General features: G+C 47.7%; 2 protein-coding genes across 2 annotated transcripts in view; both read right to left on the reverse strand.

Annotated features, from left to right (window-relative positions):
• Positions 1-277: 277 nt before the first annotated feature.
• dennd1c (DENN domain containing 1C) lies at positions 278-19009 on the reverse strand. The gene is made up of 22 exons (XM_041235832.1): positions 18632-19009; positions 16085-16149; positions 13134-13177; positions 12036-12085; positions 11118-11237; positions 10540-10609; positions 10025-10105; positions 8346-8399; positions 7742-7852; positions 7244-7344; positions 6756-6801; positions 5400-5501; positions 5118-5243; positions 4629-4730; positions 4219-4309; positions 3845-3885; positions 3130-3201; positions 2871-2927; positions 2567-2701; positions 2362-2468; positions 1807-2002; positions 278-1568 (listed from the first exon to the last, which is right to left on the reverse strand). Exons 1-22 carry the CDS (start codon positions 18646-18648, stop codon positions 531-533), a joined length of 2826 nt encoding a protein of 941 aa, XP_041091766.1. The 5' UTR covers positions 18649-19009; the 3' UTR covers positions 278-530.
• A 778-nt stretch (positions 19010-19787) lies between these two features.
• LOC121304610 (tubulin beta chain) overlaps positions 19788-22182 on the reverse strand; it is a 19682-nt gene continuing 17287 nt past the window's right edge. The window contains exons 3-5 of the mRNA XM_041235837.1: positions 22057-22167; positions 21604-21714; positions 19788-21026 (exon numbers count right to left, since the gene is read on the reverse strand). Of these exons, the coding sequence (XP_041091771.1) occupies positions 19969-21026; positions 21604-21664 (1119 nt within the window). The 5' untranslated portion in view covers positions 21665-21714; positions 22057-22167 and the 3' untranslated portion in view covers positions 19788-19968. The remainder of the gene's footprint in view (positions 21027-21603; positions 21715-22056; positions 22168-22182) is intronic.

The raw sequence follows: 22182 nt of genomic DNA on the forward strand, positions 1-22182 counted from the left end.
TGCCTTTGAGATGCTTTTATTAAATAGTGCTCGAATAGCAATCACTAACAAGAAAATTACCACTTCAGTTGAAACGATAGCAATCTAGCTGTTAACAGTTCATTGGTTTTATTCACAAAGTATTACATTTTAAAGAACTACATGGTCTCTCTTTAATAAAAGAAACTAACGTACCTGTCGTTTTTCTTTTCAACACCCTGACAACTTTTTACACTTCTAACTTTTTAAAGTCTGTTTGAAAGCTCTAGTGCTCTGGGGTTTGAGACCTTTTCTCCATAATCACTGCAGGAAGAGAGATTTAAAAAAAAAATAAAGAAATAAAACTATAACAAGTGTTCTTTTCTGTTCCGTACCACGTCACGGTTCGCTCTCGCTGTGTTGCTTGTTTGACAATGCGGGCGATCGTCCTGACGCTATCAGTGCACTAGAGCGGGCGTTTTGAAAAGCGCTTCGAAACGGAAATCGGACCTGATCACAAGCGTGACCCTTCGTTCCATCTCTGCTGCGTTCTCTTCCTCTTCCTTCCCACATCACGCTTCAAACCTCTTCTTGAGCTCGGACACTTTCTTCGCAGGCAGCAGGTCGGACGCCTGGCTGGGTGAGGAGTGCTGTGCAGGCTCCCTCTCCGGTTCCGGGGTCTCCCGGCTGGCCGTCTGGGTCTCTAATCTCCCATTCCATGGGGGATCCAGAGCTGGGCTCTTCTTCCCTGAGCTGGTGTCAGCCCCGCGATGGATGTTCCCAAAACGAGCTGGACTGGACCTTGGTTCTGGGCTCTTCCCTTTGGCTTGGAAAAGAGCCACAGCGCACAGCACCCTGGGAGACTGGAGCTGGTCTGCCCCTGAATCCTCTCTTGGATGGGTCTGCTTCACCTCCTCAAGAGACCCTTGCTGGTTTGCAGAGCATGAAGAAGAGCTTTCGCTGTCTTCGTTGCTACAGTGCACCTCTTCCACAGCTCTGTCCACATTCCCTGGGGCTTCTCCTTGGGTCTTCACTTGGATACCAACTCCCTCCTTGTCCTCAGTAATGGACTTTGTACTTCCTGTTGACCCCTGATCGGTATCCTCACTTCCTGTTGATTTCTGACTCATTGACCCTTGGACCTGCACCATTGTACTTCCTGTAGATCCCTGGTCCCTTTCCCCAGCACTCCGTGTTGACCCCTGGTTGTCCTCTGAGCCTGTTTCCCCTCTCTCTGTTTCCTCCGGCCCTCTCGCCTCCCCGTGGATTCTGGTTGGTGACTGTGCAACAGGGACAGAGTTGCCTTCCTCTCCTCCATCCTTTCCCTCGTTCTCTGCGATCCCCCGGTCCCACCTGCCGCTGTTGCGTTTAAGGACGTTGCCGTCGGATTCCCCCGAGGACCCCGCGATGTAGGGGACCGTTAAAGTGCCTGCGCCGGGTCGCGTTGCTGTGGTTTCAGCGGCCGGGTCCTGGGAAGCGATGTCGTCCGTCGAAGACGCTCCGTACTCCAGAGAACACTCATCTTCTTCTTCGAGCTCCCAGCCCAGGTCACTCCCAGCTCTCCACGGAGGGGAAGTGAGGCTCTCGTCACTGGGGGTGATGGATCTCACCTGGGGAGACAGAAGAACATCAGCATTGCACACCTTTAGGAATATAAGTAGCTGTACAAAAGAGCTTGCAAAAGAGCTTTTGTTTCATTTAGAGTGACGAATTCTTGAAAAAACCCCCCTTATTTTCAAAAACAACAACTAGCTTTTGCAAAACCCGTTATAGACCGAACAGAATGGGCCCTTCAGGAATTCACCGCTCCCTTGCTTTCAGCACAGCTATATGAGAAACCGGGCTTACTCTCCGGATGTAGTCGGAGCTGTCAGAGCCGAAGAGGTCCAGACTGCGGGTCCCGTACAGCAGCCCCCTCTCCTGGCAGGTCTGGGTACTGAGCGTGTCAAAAATCTCCCCAAGCAAGTCCATCTCGCTGGAGCCAGGCAGGAAATTGCAGTCTTCGGGGTCGTCGGCAGCCTCTTGAACGCCATCGTCAGGAGATCTGAGAGAAAGACAGAGTGGTTTACCTGAATATAACATGTGGAGAGCTTAGATCAGTCGACCTGGTCCAATGTGTAAAGGAAAATTATAACTACAAAACCTGTTGAGGTCGCAGCCGGCTGGGGGCTGCTAGAATGTTTTATTGCCTGGGAAATAGTGAACTGCCCTCGTCCTGACCTGGCGCAAGCAGGAGTTGTCTAGTCAACACATTGCTGACACACAGAGATAAGCCAGCAACTATGCTTTGCACACGAGGGATGTAGAGACTGTTTGAAACAGCAGCAATTGGAGGTGCATGTGAGAAGCATCAAGATCCCCCATGATCACACACCAGCTGGGGGAGGGGGGTTGTTTGCTTACCCATAATCCTCGTCCCAGCCTAGCGCCCAGGCTCCGTTCTTGTCCATCGCATTGTCACTCTCTCCCAGCGGGCTTGTGAAACGTCGCGTGGGCCGCCTCGGGCGAGACTGAACAAAAAAACCCAGGGGATCTGTCAGTGTCTGATTATCACATTTCTGAGCTGTGGTGTTCAGTGCATAGAGAGAAGGGAGGCTGGCACAGTCACCTTGCCGAAGTGTTGAGTGATGGGCAGGCGATTCTGCAGACAGTCAGACTGGATCTTTCGTTGAAACTGGGGGCCTGAACCTAGATCACCGCGCAGGGACCCCCCTCTCTGTAACTGCCGGTCCTCACTGGAGTCCTGAGGGCAGAGTGCACACAAGTCAACCTGACAGAACCTCACACAGCCATTGCAGAGTGGAGCTGAGGAGGGACTGGGAGGGAGGGAAGCAGTGTGGCTCTAGTGGAGCTGAGGAGGGAGGGAGACAGTGTGGCTCTAGTGTTTTTTGTATAAAAAATGTCAAACCCACCCTGTTCTTCAGTCTGCTTTTCATCTCCTTCAGACCCAATTTTGCATGACCTTTGGCCTGGAAGAAATTCAACAGTGAATTTACAAAAAGTAGTTTATCTATTGACCATAGTCTAGTGGTTGGCTAGATTCAGCCCAGTCATTTCCCAGAAATGAATTCTTTCACACATACTTGAGGTTGATTATCTTGACAGGATTTTTCCTCAAGCGCAGTTTTTTCTTTTACACACCACAGCCTGCAGGGAGGAAACTGGACTTACACATTTGTACATGTTCCTGACGCCTGGCTTAGTCTTGGCTCTCACTGTGTGAATCAATGCGCCGCCTCCTTTCTGCAGTAAAACAGCCACACAAAAACCATGCTTAGCCAGACCACAAATACAGCTGATAATGTCAACAGTCCACTGCACTGCAAATCACAAGGCATGGATTAAATATACTACCTGCAAATCTGTATTTAGTATCATACCAAATTTCTTTCAAAACTGATTTTTTTCGTTATTGTTTTGAGATTCATCCCCCCCCCCCCCATGAAAAGGTCAGCGGGCGTCCTCTGATCCCACGACCAAGCTAATTGCTTCTTCTACACCCAGAAACTCTAGCGCGGATGTCAGCGAGCTACTGCCCCCTGGAGGACAAGCCCTGCAGGCGCCTGCTCTGAGCTCACTGGCCGCCTGGCAGCTAGGGGCCGCTATAGCGCGATGAGGAGAAACAGCCCCTGACGGTTTGGCCTCCCTGACCCAAGGGGGCGCCAGAGCCAACGTGACTCACTCCCTCGCCGCTACGGCAGATCGATCGACTGGGTTTTAGCAAGGAAATGAACGTCAATAAATGCGGGAATCGCAGATCAATTCATTTGTGCCCTGCAAAAACAAAAGCTGTTGGAACGGATTTGATCGGAATTGTAATGAGGGGGCGCCTTTTCAATCTTTCAGAAGAAACATAATGGTTTATAATGGGAAGTAAAGACATTACCTTTAAATTGTCAACCCACTGTTGGTGAGACTTTGAGGCACCTGCAACGAAAAAATGATACAGAGAATAGAGACCCGAGCAAGACAGCATCCTTAAAAAAGACTTGCTTAACCCTTTCAGTCCTGGATCGTTTTTGTCACGCTGAAGAACTCCTTCACGAAGTTACGCTGCTACACTACCTGAGACTGGGAGCTAGAGTCCCGGGAGGCGGGACGTCGAGGGCCCACCGGGACTGAAAGGGTTAATGTTGCACGGCTGTGTTGTCTTCTTCCACAGGGAGAGGAAGTGCATGCATCCCCAGGCCATTACACAAAACTGGTAGTAACCTGTGTTGGAGTGACAGTCATGCTTTCTTCATTTGCAGTTTGTCTCACCTGCAGTCAGCCCACAGTGTGTTATCTCCTCTTCAAACACATCTCCGAATCCATTGCCAGAGTTGAGCTTCTCCAGACGGTTATCAATGAACTGAGAGACAGAGAGGGAGAGAGGGGGAGGTTAGACAGGGTGGCTAAATAAACTGGAGACTACCAGCTTCAATGAGGACAGAACGAGACGGCGTTAAGGGAGGGAGGAAGAGAGATGGTAAAATAAATTGGGCACGCTAAAAATAAGGGAAAAAAGGAAATTGGGGTTTTTACTTTGATTCATTATCACACACCTGTCAGTTCAATCAAAATTAGCTTGTGTCTTACACAGCACCCTATATAAAACACAGATAAGCTGTGAGTTTTGCATTCTGTTCTGTGTATTCATTAGCGGTCAGTTTTAAAGCTTTGTAAAGTACCTGTTTGAAGAGCTGCAGATGGACTGCGCTTTGTAGGAACTGTTTCATGGGGTTGGATTTATGATTTGTAAAGGTTTCCTCGATAAAGATGATCTGATCATCCTGAAAAATAAAACCAGACAGATCACTTAGAGGCAATTATCAGCTAAACCCATCTGTGTCAAACCCACTGCCCTCCACACTGCAGCCCAGCACTATAACCACTGAGCTCCTCAAACCCACTGCCTTCCACACTGCAGCCCAGCGCTTTCTTTATCTAACCACTGAGCTCCTCAAACCCACTGCCTTCCACACTGCAGCCCAGCACTTTCTCTAACCACTGAGCTACTAAAACCCATTGCCTTCCACACTGCAGCCCAGCACTGTCTCTAACCACTGAGCTCCTCAAACCCATTGCCTTCCACACTGCAGCCCAGCTCTCTCTCCCTCTCTCTCTCTCTCTCTCTCTCTCTCTCTCTCTACCAAGCTACACCGAGCCCCAGCACTGACCCCCTCACAAGAGAGCGCGTCTCGGTAGCACCCGAAGAGAAGGGCCTGTGCTCTCAGGAATGCCCTGGCTACCCCGTCCCCCGTCGCTCCAGACTGCTTCTTGAGTCTCATCTTCAAGTGCGACACCTGGGGAGAGGAGGGGGAGAGGGAACTCACAGCGCCACAGTTAAGAAGTCAGACTCAGTGTTAAAGTAGAGGAAAAGCCTCCTTGTTCATTGCTAAGAATCCTTTTTTGTCAAAATCCTGGCTGTTGTTTTGTACAGATTATAATTCCACACTCACCACTTCAGCTGGCAGTTTCTCCAGGTCCTCAAATGGGGATTCCAGGGTGTTCGTGTCGATGTTTAGGATGACCACGTCCTCCAGAGCTCTGCTCTTCACTCTCTGAAACCCACACAGCATGCATGAGACAAGCCCCTCCTCCGACCACCGCATCCAATCAAAGACTGAGACTAGCCCCGCCTCGACCACAAGATCCAATCCAAGACTGAGACTAGCCCCGCCTCGACCACAAGATCCAGTCAAAGACTGAGACTAGCCCCGCCTCGACCACAAGATCCAGTCAAAGACTGAGACTAGCCCCGCCTCGACCACAAGATCCAGTCAAAGACTGAGACTAGCCCCGCCTCGACCACAAGATCCAGTCAAAGACTGAGACTAGCCCCGCCTCGACCACAAGATCCAGTCAAAGACTGAGACTAGCCCCGCCTCGACCACAAGATCCAGTCAAAGACTGAGACTAGCCCCGCCTCGACCACAAGATCCAGTCAAAGACTGAGACTAGCCCCGCCTCGACCACAAGATCCAGTCAAAGACTGAGACTAGCCCCGCCTCGACCACAAGATCCAGTCAAAGACTGAGACTAGCCCCGCCTCGACCACAAGATCCAGTCAAAGACTGAGACTAGCCCCTCCTCGACCACAAGATCCAGTCAAAGACTGAGACTAGCCCCGCCTCGACCACAAGATCCAGTCAAAGACTGAGACTAGCCCCGCCTCGACCACAAGATCCAGTCAAAGACGAAGACAAGCCCCGCCTCGACCACAAGATCCAGTCAAAGACTGAGACTAGCCCCGCCTCGACCACAAGATCCAATCAAAGACTGAGACTAGCCCCGCCTCAGACCACAAGATCCAATCAAAGACTGAGACTAGCCCCGCCTCCGACCACAAGATCCAATCAAAGACTGAGACTAGCCCCGCCTCCGACCACAAGATCCAATCAAAGACTGAGACTAGCCCTGCCTCTGATCACAAGATCCAATCAAAGACAGAGACTAGCCCTGCCTTTTACCACAACGTCCAATCAAATACTGAGACTAGCCCCGCCTTTGAATACGAGGTCCAATCAGCAAATGGAAGGTGTTAAAAGTTATCGGTTAATTTTATTGCACGTATGTTCTGTGTCCTCAGTTTAGCGTCAGTAAAACAGATGGTTAACCACAGAAACTAACAGCAGTGTCACAAGCTTGCAATACACTAACTGTGCACTAGATGGTGCTGGCGCTTACTGATATAAACGCCCTTTGGCAGATCCAGCCTGCATTGCACGTGTCTAACAAACTGTCTGCATGTTCAGGACCGGAAATGGAAACAGAGTCTAGCTGTGAGTCTGATTACAACACAAAGGAGAACTTACCTCCATGAGACTTGAGTGCACTCCGATCAGGTAGGGCATGGGAGCACTGGAGAGAGAGAGAGGGGGGGAGAGAGAGAGAGAGAGAGAGAGAGAGAGAGAGAGAGAGAGAGAGAGAGAGAGAGGGAGAGGGAGAGAGAGAGAGGGGAGAGGAGAGAGGAGAGAGGGAGAGGGAGAGGGAGAGAGAGGGAGAGGGAGGGAGAGAGAGGGAGGAGAGGGAGAGAGAGAGAGGGAGAGAGAATGTTCCTTCAAACCACCATTTACTGTTCACCTTTTTGATATGCTTGTAATCATTCTGATTGATTTTATTGCATTTGCTCAAATACTGTGTTTTACTATTATTATTATTATTATTATTATTATTATTATTATTATTATTATTATTATTAGCAGTAGCAGTAGAAGTATTGTCTAAGTCTCCTACAGTAAATATCATTAGATCTCCTGTAATGGCAGCGCAGCACACAGCACGGCCCGCTCCACTCACTCACCAGCAGTAGTCCAGTAGATGTGGTGGCAGCACTGGGATGTAGATGTGCTGCCAGTACATGGGATACAGCATGGCTGCAGAAGCATGGACACAGGCAGTGAGCTGAGAAAGAGAGAGGGAGGGGCGGAGGGAGGAGGGGAGAAGGAGAGGGAGGGAGATAGGGAGGGGAGGGGAGAGGGGAGAAGGAGAGGGAGAGGGAGAGGGAAGGAGAGGGAGAGGGAGAGGGAGAGGGAGAGGGAGAGGGAGAGGGAGAGGGAGAGGGAGAGGTAGAGGGAGAAAAAGAGAGACATTAAGGACACAGGTAAGTGAGAAATGTTTGGCCTCCAGCCTCCAAGTCATGGGCACACAATGAAACTTGATTCATTTTCACAGATCTGTGTTAAACAGAACGGCTCTCCCTGCCGAGGCGCAGTGTGGAGGCTGCAGGGCTGTCGTTTGTCTGCAGTCCCCCCCCCCGACGCTGGGCTCTAGTGTTCCACCAGCAGTAGGCAGGCCTCACCGTGCTGAGCTTGCTGGAAGCCAGGAGGATGCGTCTCTCAAACAGCAAGCTGGCGTACAGGTGCAGCATGTTAGTGACATCCACAGAGACAACCAGCTCCGTGACGTTCCTCTGCAAACGAGCGAAACAGCATTACAGGGGTGCACTGCAGTGCGGCCACGTTGACGTTCTGGCACTGCCCTTTCACTCGGGGTCTGACTCACTGATCTAGAGCACGCAGGCGGATTTCAATGCACACAAGAGAGGTGGGCAGAGGATCGGGGTGACCAAAGAGCCGTTTGAGTTCATCCCGGACTTGCTCGGCTGGATTGAGACCCATTCCCTTTTAATCCATGCCAACACACCAGGGATCAGAATTGCAATGATCAATATTCTGTTAAAAGGAACTTCTAGCAGTGGCAACAAACTGTTGAATTGAAGTCACTGTTTGTTATCCTGTTAAACTGGCTGCAGTGTGTAAAACCTCGATTCAGTTTCACTATCTAAAGTTTACGCACACTGTAAAGTTTGTAACCCTTATCAAGGACACTGTGAGGGTGAGATGCCACTCGTATTGCTGCTGGCTGGTTCAGCAGGCCCTGTAGAATAAACCAGCTTGACTTACACTCTCAGGAATGGAGGGCAGGCTTGCAGTGTCTGGAGCAATGAAATAGGGAATCTGGTGGAGAAATCATGAAAAATAGAGTTAGTTGCCCGGCAGCGAAAGAAGCAGGTTTCGGGCGACTGTCTGCTGCACACAAAACGAAACAGCTCAACCCGCTCAATGGTAAATGAAACTAGAAGCCATCTGTGATGTAGAGAGTGCAGATCACAAGCATAGCCACACCGCACTGGAAGGAGTTTTTTGTGTTTCGTTTATAAAGACCACACTGGAAATGCTCCACCTTGCATCTCTGTTAGAGGCATGTAACTAGACCTGTCACACAAAAGTGCCTGCTTTTAAAGTCCCTAAACAGAGATCTAAAATGGCCCAGGCGCCTTTGTATATCAAGCATCTCCTCTCTGGAATCCCACTGTCTTTCGAAGATGGGACGTCCCACTAACGCGACGGAGCACCGAATTGATCAGCAGCGCAGGACGGCAGGGTGAGATACGTGTTCTTCATGTTATCCAGGGGGGAAAAAAAACTGCAGAAAGAGTCTGATTGAGGGAAACAAATACCCCAGCACCACACAGCATGAGGGCTAGCTGCATGCAAACACACAAGCAGGTGGAATTACACTTTCACTTTTACAGCAAGCCGTACTGAAACACAAGTAACTGGCAGAGTTAGATCATTTGATTGGGTTACGTTAGTGAGGTGAGTAGAGCACAGTATACACACAAAGCCCAGGACTTTCTGAAATTCGTAAAGGACTCTTGCGCGGTAACACGAGGATTTATTATTTTTTAACTGTACTGGGTGTTCAACATAGAGAAGTGTTTTCTCTGACAATAGCAGTACTGAATGTGCGGTGAAAGATTTGAACTGATCAACTGTCATTTTAACATGGAACACCAGAGGGCGCACTGTTCCTTTAGTGTTAGTGTGATGAGGTTCAGACCCCACTGCTTCCCCTGCAGGTCACACCTGACACTTACCGTTGGACTCCCTGCAGTCACACCTCTTTGAGTACCCATGATTATCTGCAATTGCCGGCCCTTATTGTGAAAGCACAGGGTCAACACAAGGTCAAACACAGGGTCATTTTTTGCTGGGCTTCCTCTTCAACAGTGAATTATTACCAACGCTCCAGCTGCATGTTCATGTTATTTAATGTCTATTACCTTGCTATGATGCTGGCATGCATATGCTTTTGCTCGTAAGAGCCAACTTCCCGTTGAAACAAACAGTGGAGCTTCTTCTAGGCTTTTGATGCCATAGTAACTACCCCTGTTTGTTTCTGTTGAAGTCTATGAATGCGCTTGTGATGTCCTTTGTTACATAGTTAATTATGTAACAATCTACTGTTCCTCTGCATTTAAACCTTCAGGCATCCTGGTATTGAGTCTATGCATCCATTTACTTTCCTTCTGTACATTATCTCACTGAATTTCTTCTAAATCGACACACTTCAAGTCAAATCTTGCCTTGACCCAGGTTCAGTTCTAGTTTGAGGATCTATGTTACTTATGTAACTTTGGATCTAAGCAAAACATCACTGTTGATCTGTATTATTTTTTTCCCCCCAGGCTTTTGCCCCGCCCCGTGACATCACAGCTCCAGTAGTGCTCTAAGGGGCTTCCCAAGAATCATTTCCAAAGAGAAAGGATGAGTGAACAGTAAGATGCAGAGTAACTTACCAGCGTGAGAAGCACGGGGCTGCCCAGCTGAGGGACTGGGTGTTTGTACAACGCTGACAACAAATCCAGCATCTCACTTCTCTGCAAATCCGCAACGAGAAAGGGTTAACAGCGCGTCACGATTCACAAGCTAGCCCTCCTTCTGTCCAGCCCTCTCCTCCTATTTACTGCATAAACCCACTGAGCACTTACCAGAATCTAGGAAGCTCAACACATAACAAATGGAGCCTGAGCATCATCATGGGGGGGGGGGGCCCCCCCCCTGAGGGGGGGGGGGGTAAGCTTCGATCGGCTATGGCGATGGCTAATGATGGGCTAAAAACCTAAACCTGGTTCCAGGAGACCTAGTTTGAGGTTTGTGTATCAAACCCAGTCTCCTGAAATCAAGTTCCAATCCACAAAGTGGCTTTGAGTTCCCTCAGCTTAACGACGTGGCACGTGAACGCTCCAGTTATGTAGAAACGTGACATGCAGACAGACGGACAGACAGACATGGAGACACTGCCTCTGCTCACCTGTCCTTTGATCAGGTAGTCAGCTAGATTATTCAGAAGCTTGTAGAAGACTTCAAACCAGGGCAGGTAACTGGAACAGAGAGAGAGAGAGAGAGAGAGACAGGACAGCGTCAGAAACACAGATAGCTCCTTTTCATTTTCATTCATCGGACCAATGCGGGGGGGGGGGCATTTTATAATACTGATCATTTTAAACTGCTTCTTCTAGCGATTATCGAAAGAGTTTTCTTGGCTTTAAATATTTTGGACAGTGAAGTCAGGTCTTTAAATATGCAACATAATTCGATATTTACTCAACATAAGTTGAGCGGATTTGAAAGTCAGGTCTAAGTGCTTTTCTGTAGAATTAAAGATCTCTGCACTCAGGGATAAACTTGTTATTGCTCTTTGTGGTGCTTAGTGAAAGGATAAAGTGAAACACGCTCTTATGATGTTTTGGAAATAACTGTGACTAGTAGAGTTTGAGGTAATGTGGTTTTGCTCCTTTTGGGAGGCTGGGTACTGCAACAGGGAAAGCAGACTGATCTTAGAGTATTTCAGTTTGACACACACTGTTCACCTGAAAGAGCAGCCATTACCTGAGGATACAGAGGCAGGTCCTGGAACCCGAGGTGAGTCGACAGAACCCGAAACGCTGCTGCCCCTCCAGGTCAGTCAGAACGAAGGTGAAGTGCTGCACAACCGGGCTCTCCCTCACCCTGCAGGAAACAGAGCAACCATCAAACACACAGGAACACTCTAGAAACAAGAGCGACCGTCAAACACACAGGAACACTCTAGAAACAAGAACAACCCTGTCAAACACACACAGGAACACTCTAGAAACAAGAGCAACCGTCAAACACTCAGGAACACTCTAGAAACAAAAGCGACTGTCAAACACACAGGAACACTCTAGAAACAAGAGCGACCGTCAAACACACACAAGAACATTCTAGAAACAAGAGCAACCGTCAAACACTCAGGAACACTCTAGAAACAAGAGCGACCGTCAAACACACAGGAACACTCTAGAAACAAGAGCGACCGTCAAACACACAGGAACACTCTAGAAACAAGAGCGACCGCGAACACTCTAGAAACAAGAGCGACCGTCAAACACACACGAACACTCTAGAAACAAGAGCGACCGTCAAACACACAGGAACACTCTAGAAACAAGAGCGACCGTCAAACACACAGGAACACTCTAGAAACAAGAGCGACCGTCAAACACACACAAGAACATTCTAGAAACAAGAGCGACCGTCAAACACACAGGAACACTCTAGAAACAAAAGCGACCGTCAAACACACAGGAACACTCTAGAAACAAGAGCGACCGTCAAACACACAGGAACACTCTAGAAACAAAAGCGACTGTCAAACACACAGGAACACTCTAGAAACAAGAGCGACCGTCAAACACTCAGGAACACGCTAGAAACTTAATTTTGCAAAGATGACTACAGAAAACAGGCAAACAAAGTGCTGGTTTTCTTTTTCTTCTTCTTTACCTTTCAACATCGAAGGGGAAGCAGAACCTGGGCAGAGTCTGAAAAGATTCCTGACGAGAAACAGAAGAACGTTGCTTCTCTTTAGAGATGTTCAGCACAGGGTGGTTACTCACCTGACCCGAGCTCTACTCAGCCATTCAATTGAGGGGCTTGCTGTAAGTCTCAAGTCATTTCTGATTTATTACAGCTCTGCACAAACGTTTAGCATCTCCCTACAGGATGAACTGGCTCTGTTTTGTGAAGTCAATGAAAGCTGCTGAATATCGTGATGCTAACATTACACACCAGCGCTTTGTAGATTTCCAGATACTTCACGAAAAACTGACAAATCAGAAAAATGTGACATTTTGAAATCTAACATGAAATACTGTAATGCTATTATGGCTTCCTTCCTTTTGCAATATCATGTTGTAGTTTTTTTGAAGACATGATGTTAAATAAAAGATCTAAATTATGTTCATAAAGGGTTTTTTATTATTATTATCATTATAGGGGATCAGTCCTACAATTCTATGTGATGCAAAACTTTTGGCCATAGCTGTAGTTTGACAATTGTAATCTGTGTTATTTTTCTTTCAAAAACAAAAACCCATAGTTTCTATGTACACCTAAAAAACTTAAATTAAGTTTGAGACAGACAGATAGATAGATAGATAGATAGATAGATAGATAGATAGATAGATAGATAGATAGATAGATAGATAGATAGATAGATAGATAGATAGACAGATAGACAGATAGATAGATAGATAGATAGATAGATAGATAGATAGATAGATAGATAGATAGATAGATAGAGATAGACAGACAGATAGATTAAGATAGATAGAAAGACAGCTAGAGAGATAGAGACAGATAGACAGACAGACAGATAGATAGATAGATAGATAGATAGATAGATAGATAGATAGATAGATAGATAGATAGATAGATAGATAGATAGATAGATATTCTTGTATTTTAGTTTGTTTAACCCGGCAAAGTCATACAGTTCAGGATGGACCTCTGGTTGTAGGAATCAAACTAAAACCAGCATCAAGTGGAAATCAGGACAAAGACTGAGGCCTCCTGACAACCACAGCATTCAGAGTCACATACCTGGCCATCGAAATCCCCAGGGAACTGAAGCAAAACTTCAGGGTCTACAGAGAGGGAGAGATCTGATTACAGCACTCACAACCAAACAGGGTTAACAGTCACCTCAGCTGAGCACCGGTCCATTTCGCTTACTACAGTTTTACTATGAGCAGACAGGAACAGTGAGGCAGTGAAACAGAGGCCTGGGTTACCAGACGTCATCCTAGTTTCAAGCCACATTAGAAAGAGCCTCTTATTATTGAAACTCATCTTCTCAGCAATCGTTTTTCTTGACTGTTATTTTTCTCCCTGGTCACTTTTTAAAACTGTAGAAGAGTTTGAGAAGGCTCGGATTAGAACCGTGTCACCACTTCCTGTTTCCTGCCGACTGCCGAGGCTCTGCACAGCGACTATCCAAAGAGACTGAGAGAGGAACACTTACCTTACCCAGCTCTCCAGCACTCAACTGTCTCTGTACAGAGACTATCCACAGAGACTGAGAGAGGAACACTTACCTTACCCAGCTCTCCAGCACTCCAGCTCTCCAGCACTCAACTGTCTCTGTACAGAGACTATCCACAGAGACTGAGAGAGGAACACTTACCTTACCCAGCTCTCCAGCACTCAACTGTCTCTGTACAGAGACTATCCACAGAGACTGAGAGAGGAACACTTACCTTAACCAGCTCTCCAGCACTCAACTGTCTCTGCACAGAGACTATCCACAGAGACCACTTACCTTAACCAGCTCTCCAGCACTCAACTGTCTCTGTACAGAGACTATCCACAGAGACTGAGAGAGGAACACTTACCTTACCCAGCTCTCCAGCACTCAACTGTCTCTGTACAGAGACTATCCACAGAGACTGAGAGAGGAACACTTACCTTACCCAGCTCTCCAGCACTCAACTGTCTCTGTACAGAGACTATCCACAGAGACTGAGAGAGGAACACTTACCTTACCCAGCTCTCCAGCACTCAACTGTCTCTGTACAGAGACTATCCACAGAGACTGAGAGAGGAACACTTACCTTACCCAGCTCTCCAGCACTCAACTGTCTCTGTACAGAGACTATCCACAGAGACTGAGAGAGGAACACTTACCTTAACCAGCTCTCCAGCACTCAACTGTCTCTGCACAGTGGTCCACTCCTTATTAAAATGCTTCACAGATTAAGATCACATACATTAATATAACCCAGAACTATGCTGTTTTTCCAGCCACTGTATCTGCATAGTGCCTTCTGACAGGCGTGATCTACTGGATACAGCTCGGTCAAAGCTTTTGCATCCCCCAATAGAATTAGATCACTGTGCTTCATAAAGACGAATGAAAGCTGCTGAATAACTTTACCTTAACATATTGAATTGCACATCGCTTTGTAGTTTTGGAAAACATTGAAAAAATGCCATATGATGTTCAAATCCGATCATTGGCTCGGCTTAGTTAGAGAACGGGGAAAGAGGGTATTTCTGTATCCCTGATTTCAGTGCTTCAGAAAAGGAAAATCCGATCAAACTCGGTGCAAATGGGTTTGACTAGACTCATGCAAACAGTTTTAATGTGCAGGCAACTCACAAGTGCAGACACCCCAAGGTGTATGCATTATCTACATTAATGACTGAGTGTTGGACATTGCCCATTTACCTCACACAGGCATACTAGAGATAAGCTTTCTGTCTGTCTGTCACATACTGCATCTGTGTCTCTCAAACAACAGCAAGCATGTCACTGCACAAGGATTATGGGTAACCTTCCAGGCGAAGGACACAGAGCGCAAGGCCAGTCATGTGTTTCATGGCTTCTCACTAGAGGAGTTTTTGAAGTAAATCAGTCAAATGAAAAAAAAAAAAAAATAGGCCCACGTTCTGTTATCAAGGAACAAGTTAAGGTTTCTGTCTGTGCATTAGCTTGTCACTGTGGTTTGAAAAATAAAACTACTGGCGTCACCTGACAGGAAGTGAGTCTGTTGCTATGGCATCAGCAGCTGATACTTTGGTAACCACTTCCTGTAGATCACTGGTACAACTTTTTAATCGGCTCAGAGGAAACTAAACAGATTTTGTAGTCAGTTTATTTGTGTGTGTGTGTTTTTATACAATGTCTCCTCACGTACATAGATTTGAGCTTCACAGCAAAACAGGTGTGTTTGTTGGATCAGCACGTCTTCTGTGTTTTTACAGTTTGTTTTGCCCGGTTATTAGCGAACTGATGAAGTCAAACTCAGTTTACTGTCAGCATTTGCCCGCAGCCCCTTTAAAATCACACTACGAGTAAACCAAGTATAAGCAGACCCTGGTATTAATGTGATACAGCCATATAAAATGTCAGTGTCAGAAAGTTTATATCGAACAGTAATAACATCACATTGAAACTAACTACAGCTCTGGGCAAAAAGTTGAGACATAATGATATATATATAATGTAGATATTTTATTTAACATCATGTAATCAAAGAAACTGCAAAACGATATCGCTGAGGTCTACCGGATGTCATAATTTCATGTTATTTTTCGAATTGTTTTCATTTTTGGCAGCATGTGTTAAGCTATAATTCTAACGTAACATTATTCAGCAGGTTTCATTCGAAATGTGTTCATTTTATAGGGGATGCAAAACGTTTGACCGGAGCTGTACCCTGTTTGAGAAGATAAACGCTGTCTTTCACCCTCTCGCGGTAGCTGCTGTACTCTGTTGTGGAGCGGATTTGAGCTGCTATCGTTCAGCATCCTGCACGATAGTCGAGATAAATACACAGGAAGTTTATTTTTAAACGGTATTTAGCGCACTTATACAGGTTATACTTCCTGGATAAACTGTGAAGGAGACATGCTCACTTCAGGTACTACCCTACCAGGCCCCGTTGCCTTGGTAACAACACTCCACTTCCAGGCGCACGTTGCAGAAGTGGTCTGACTAAAGTACGTGACTGGGTAGCATAAACAGTGAAAAGTATAAACGTGGTCCTCACCTTTATCCTTTGCTATGGGACACGAAGCTTCAAAGAACCAATCAAATGTTCTCTCAGGATTGTCTCTGAAAAAAATGAATACAAATCAATACAAATCACAGCTGAGTGGGTGAGAGAGTGCTGGCCTGCAGTGTGGAAGGCAGTGGGTTTGAGGAGCTCAGTGGTTAGATAAAGAAAGCGCTGGGCTGCAGTGTGGAAGGCAGTGGGTTTGAGGAGCTCAGTGGTTAGATAAAGAAAGCGCTGGGCTGCAGTGTGGAAGGCAGTGGGTTTGAGGAGCTCAGTGGTTAGATAAAGAAAGCGCTGGGCTGCAGTGTGGAAGGCAGTGGGTTTGAGGAGCTCAGTGGTTAGATAAAGAAAGCGCTGGGCTGCAGTGTGGAAGGCAGTGGGTTTGAGGAGCTCAGTGGTTATAGCGCTGGGTTGCAGTGTGGAAGGCAGTGGGTTTGAGGAGCTCAGTGGTTATAGCGCTGGGCTGCAGTGTGGAAGGCAGTGGGTTTGAGGAGCTCAGTGGTTAGATAGAGTGTGGAAGGCAGTGGGTTTGAGGAGCTCAGTGGTTAGAGCGCTGGGCTGCAGTGTGGAAGGCAGTGGGTTTGAGGAGCTCAGTGGTTAGAGCGCTGGGCTGCAGTGTGGAAGGCAGTGGGTTTGAGGAGCTCAGTGGTTAGATAGTGCTGGGCGCTGGGCTGCAGTGTGGAAGGCAGTGGGTTTGAGGAGCTCAGTGGTTATAGCGCTGGGCTGCAGTGTGGAAGGCAGTGGGTTTGAGGAGCTCAGTGGTTATAGCGCTGGGCTGCAGTGTGGAAGGCAGTGGGTTTGAGGAGCTCAGTGGTTATAGCGCTGGGCTGCAGTGTGGAAGGCAGTGGGTTTGAGGAGCTCAGTGGTTATAGCGCTGGGCTGCAGTGTGGAAGGCAGTGGGTTTGAGGAGCTCAGTGGTTAGAGCGCTGGGCTGCAGTGTGGAAGGCAGTGGGTTTGAGGAGCTCAGTGGTTATAGCGCTGGGCTGCAGTGTGGAAGGCAGTGGGTTTGAGGAGCTCAGTGGTTATAGCGCTGGGTTGCAGTGTGGAAGGCAGTGGGTTTGAGGAGCTCAGTGATTATAGCGCCGGGCTGCAGTGTGGAAGGCAGTGGGTTTGAGGAGCTCAGTGGTTATAGCTCTGGGTTGCAGTGTGGAAGGCAGTGGGTTTGAGGAGCTCAGTGGTTATAGCGCTGGGCTGGTGTGGAAGGCAGTGCAGTGTGGAAGGGGCTGCAGGGGTTTGAGGAGCTCAGTGGTTATAGCGCTGGGTTGCAGGGAGTAAAGCCTCATTGGTCTAGCTGGCTCAGTAAACAGGTGCTGTTAAACACGGTGCATCAAACGACGCGGTTTATTGCAAAGCGCGATTGCGCAGAGAGAGAGAGAGAGAGAGAGAGAGAGAGAGAGAGAGAGAGAGAGAGCACACAAGAGAGAGAGAGAGAGAGAGAGAGAGAGAGAGAGATCTCAAGCGCAGATTGGCAGTGTGCTGAATTCTGTGGCGTTTGTTTTACAATGTGGATTACTTTGGGCTCTGTTGAGACCACTGACTAAACTCATAACACTTTGAAGGCACCTGATCAGAACACAGCCCTCGAGAAAGCTTCAGATGAGATGAGAGTCAGGAGAAGCTAATAAACAAGTCTGTCAAAGGGTATAGCATGCAGTACCCACCCAGTCTCTAAAGACGCTGGATCCTTCCAGCACCCCTGTCAGCTTCATAGGCTGCTTCAGGGTTCGTGAGCCGACTGCAACTCGAAGATTGCTAAAAAATGAGTCTCTTTCAAAAACTCGGAAAATCCATTGAATTGGATCTTAACTGCCCAGGCTAAATTGCTTTTGCGATATTGGTCTAGCAGCTTGTATTATTATCCAAAGGAATGCAGAAAGTGCTTTGTACCCCAGCGTTCACTCCCGTTTTACAACGTGTATCTATTAAATATACACGTTAATGAAGCAAAATGAGAAACTTGATATGCTACGATATTACAGCATTTGAACAGGTGTGCGTTTTACCTTTTAGGAGTTCATTAAAAAGACATGTCTCTACATTTCATTAACTGTAGTTATAAATATTGATTAGGGTCAAGCATAACACAATAGCTCTACACTAAGTGATTTAGACTCATTACTTCGTACATAATTGAACCTTTCTGGGAATCCACTAAAAATATTGGCTGGAATTTCCCTTCTCATAATATGCAATTCTAGTATGTTTTTTCTTAAAAGCTCACTTTTTCATCAGTTTGAAAAAAAACTGTTCTAACTTTTCAAAGCATTGTTTGACCAAGAGAAAGTTTATAAATACAGACAAAAAATAAAGTCCTTAAAAACCATTCCTTAAAACACTCTTTAAAAAGTCTTTAAAAGAGTCGTGAACAGGGCTGGTGCAAGTAATTTTTGGGCAGGAAATAAATGAAGAGACATAAGATTTAAAGTGAAATATAGGAAGTTAGCGACAAACCACAAAATCAGCAAAAAGTTACAGATGAGAAAAGCAGCATCATTTTCATTTTTACAGATGTTACTAGAAGAAAATGAAATGATCTCTTACTTGATCCGGGACCCCATTTCTGTGTTCTTGTATCACATGGCAAGTGGCATTCTTCCTTGTCTTGTCTGCAACGCAGAGTTACAATTTTAAAATAGATGTGATCACTTCATGCAGTCAGACCTGCAGCCCTCAATAAACGCACACTGAGATATTCAGTTGCTTCATACTTCCTGTGTTAGTGTAGACACCGGAAAATAACCCTCTGACATTATTCACTGTTGCATTCGAGTGCTGCAGCAGGTGAGATGGTTCTGTTATTCTAGGTATTTGAATATTTTCTCTGCTTGTTTTCCTCCTGTGGTTTTTTTGTTTTCTTTGAAGATCATCCACCCCATCCCACCCCCTCCCTTCAAACGGCATCTATTTTAAAATGGTTTCATTCAGTTGGCATTTGAATGGTGTGGCTCTAAGATCAGGAGTTGCGCAAAGTTCCGCTCCTGGTCTTTGTTCCAACCCTGTTCGATAGCGTTTACACCAGGGGTGCCTAATCCTGATCCTGGAGGGCCGGTGTCCTCCTGGCTTTTGTTCCAACTGTCCTCTAAATTACTTAATTGGACCGATCAAACACTTCAGAAGCTTAATTGGACCGATCAAACACTTCAGAAGCTTAATTGGACCAATCAAGCACTTCAGAAGCTTAATTGGACCAATCAAGCAATTTAGGGGACAGTTGGAACAAAAACCAGGAGAGACAGCAACCCCTGATTTAAATAAACCTCCATCCAGATCCTGAAGTCGTTCCTGATCTCATTTTACCTGTAAAACCTGGAGTGGAGTATTGGCCCTCCGGGACCAGGATTGGACAACCCGTCTTAGATTTTCTTTTTAACCGCTGGCCGGTCTCCATGCAATCACGCCCCCCCACGGAAAGAAATGACTCTTCAAAATTCAAAGGTTTCAACTCTTTATTCTATCGAAGCACCACAGATAACTTTCGAAATGCGTTTAAGTTCTTGTTATTAATATTGTTTGAATTCCAACATAAGAGTTTAACATGATCTCACACAGACATGAAACACCATTGAGAGATAGAGAGAGAGAGAGAGAGAGAGGAGAGGAGGAGAGAGAGAGAGAGAGAGAGAGAGAGAGAGAGAGAGAGAGAGAGAGAGGAGAGGAGGGAGGAGAAAGGAGGGGAGGAGAGACAGAGAGAGTTGAAGGAGAGGAGAGAGGAGAGATACAGAGACAGAGAGTTGACGGAGAGGAGAGAGAGAGAGAGAGAGACATTATCAGTTGCTGTTCATCAAGTACAGGTATAGGTGAAATCTTTCACGACCGAAAACAAAACAGGTTTTAAATACGGAGAGAGAGAGATAAAGTGGCAGACGAACAGGTCACATTCAAGCCACCTCCTCCTCTCCTTCCTCCTCAAACTCTCCCTCCTCGGCTGTGGCGTCCTGGTACTGCTGGTACTCGGAGACCAGGTCGTTCATGTTGCTCTCCGCCTCGGTGAACTCCATTTCATCCATGCCCTCCCCAGTGTACCAGTGCAGGAAGGCCTTCCTCCGGAACATGGCGGTGAACTGCTCCGAGATGCGCTTGAACAGCTCCTGGATGGCCGTGCTGTTCCCGATGAAGGTGGCCGCCATCTTCAGCCCCCTGGGCGGGATGTCGCAGACGGCCGTCTTCACGTTGTTGGGGATCCACTCCACGAAGTAGCTGCTGTTCTTGTTCTGCACATTCAGCATCTGCTCGTCCACCTCCTTCATGGACATGCGGCCGCGGAAGACCGCGGCCACCGTGAGGTAGCGCCCGTGGCGAGGGTCGCAGGCCGCCATCATGTTCTTGGCGTCGAACATCTGCTGGGTGAGCTCCGGGACGGTGAGGGCGCGGTACTGCTGGCTCCCCCTGCTGGTGAGGGGGGCGAAGCCGGGCATGAAGAAGTGCAGGCGAGGGAAGGGGACCATGTTGACGGCCAGCTTGCGCAGATCGGCGTTCAGCTGGCCGGGGAAACGCAGGCAGGTGGTGACGCCGCTCATGGTGGCGGAGACCAGGTGGTTGAGATCCCCGTAGGTGGGGGTGGTGAGTTTCAGCGTGCGGAAGCAGATGTCGTACAGAGCCTCGTTGTCGATGCAGTAGGTCTCGTCCGTGTTCTCCACCAGCTGGTGCACGGACAGCGTGGCATTATAGGGCTCCACCACGGTGTCCGACACCTTAGGGGAGGGCACCACGCTGAAGGTGTTCATGATACGGTCGGGGTACTCCTCACGGATCTTGCTGATCAGCAGGGTGCCCATGCCAGAGCCAGTGCCTCCTCCCAGGGAGTGTGTGAGCTGGAATCCCTGCAGGCTGTCGCAGCTCTCAGCCTCCTTCCTCACCACATCCAGGACCGAGTCCACCAGCTCCGCTCCCTCTGTGTAGTGACCCTTGGCCCAGTTGTTGCCAGCGCCGCTCTGACCTGCGCAAGGAACAGGGAGGGAAGGCGGGTTATTAGCAAAGAACGGAGGTCATTATAAACATCTGGCAACAAACAGCGCCCTCTGGTGGGACAAAGCAGAAACAGTACAGGCCTGTTTGTTCAAACACTCCCTTTAAAAGTTCTAGCCACCGATCTGTGCCTCTATTATAAAAAGGGAGCTCACTAAGGTATATGCAGGGGTGCGAAGTCTAAATATTTAGGACTTCAGTACAGATTACACCCCCGAAGGACAGAAAGCCTACATTTTAAAATAATAACAATCGCCACGCAACGCTGCTCTTGAACGGAAATGGCAGGGAAACAAAGAGAGATTCGAGAAAATGAGAGGCAGGGACCTACAAGAAGGAGGCATCCAAACACTCTCACGCCAAATCAAATTTAAAATACAAAAAAATGTAAAATAAACTCTTTAAAAAAAACAGCCTCCTTCTCTGTCCCTCTGTTTGGTAACCTTTGAGAATGCACACCCTTCTGCTAGGACCCTGTGACTGCTGAGCTCAGACGACGAGAAAGGCCGGCTTTTCAGCCGCTGTATTACACCCCTCAGGTTACTCACCGAACACAAAGTTATCGGGTCTGAAGATCTGCCCAAAGGGTCCGGACCGGACCGAGTCCATGGTCCCGGGTTCCAGATCCACAAGGATTGCTCTGGGCACATATTTACCACCTGTGGAGGAGGGGAGAGCGCAGGGTTAAACACAGCCATCCAGTCAAAGCTGCAGCCGTCTGCTCTGCTCATAACAGGGCAATACAAACAGAAATCAAACAGGAAGCCCTGTTCGATAGGCAGTTAAACTGGCTTCCAATGAAAGCGATCACAACCGTGCCTGCGTCTGCCGAAAAAGGGGAGCCTCTGCCCTAAACGGGGCAACTCCTGCCTACCACTCAGTCCTGGGCCTCTCTCAAGCAGAGCCTGGCAGCCGTGCTCCGCTGTGCCGCATGGTCTGGGGTGTTACATGGCTCATTTCCGGCAGAGGTCCGGTTGAGATCCCCAGATGGGGTTACTCACCTGAAGCCTCATTGTAATAGACACTGATCCTCTCCAGCTGCAGGTCGCTGTCTCCATGGTATGTACCGGTTGGGTCGATCCCGTGTTCATCGCTGATCACTTCCCAGAACTAACAAGGGGGGGGGG

This window comes from Polyodon spathula, chromosome 38, assembly GCF_017654505.1.
Source record: "Polyodon spathula isolate WHYD16114869_AA chromosome 38, ASM1765450v1, whole genome shotgun sequence".
Taxonomy (NCBI): Eukaryota; Metazoa; Chordata; class Actinopteri; order Acipenseriformes; family Polyodontidae; genus Polyodon; species Polyodon spathula.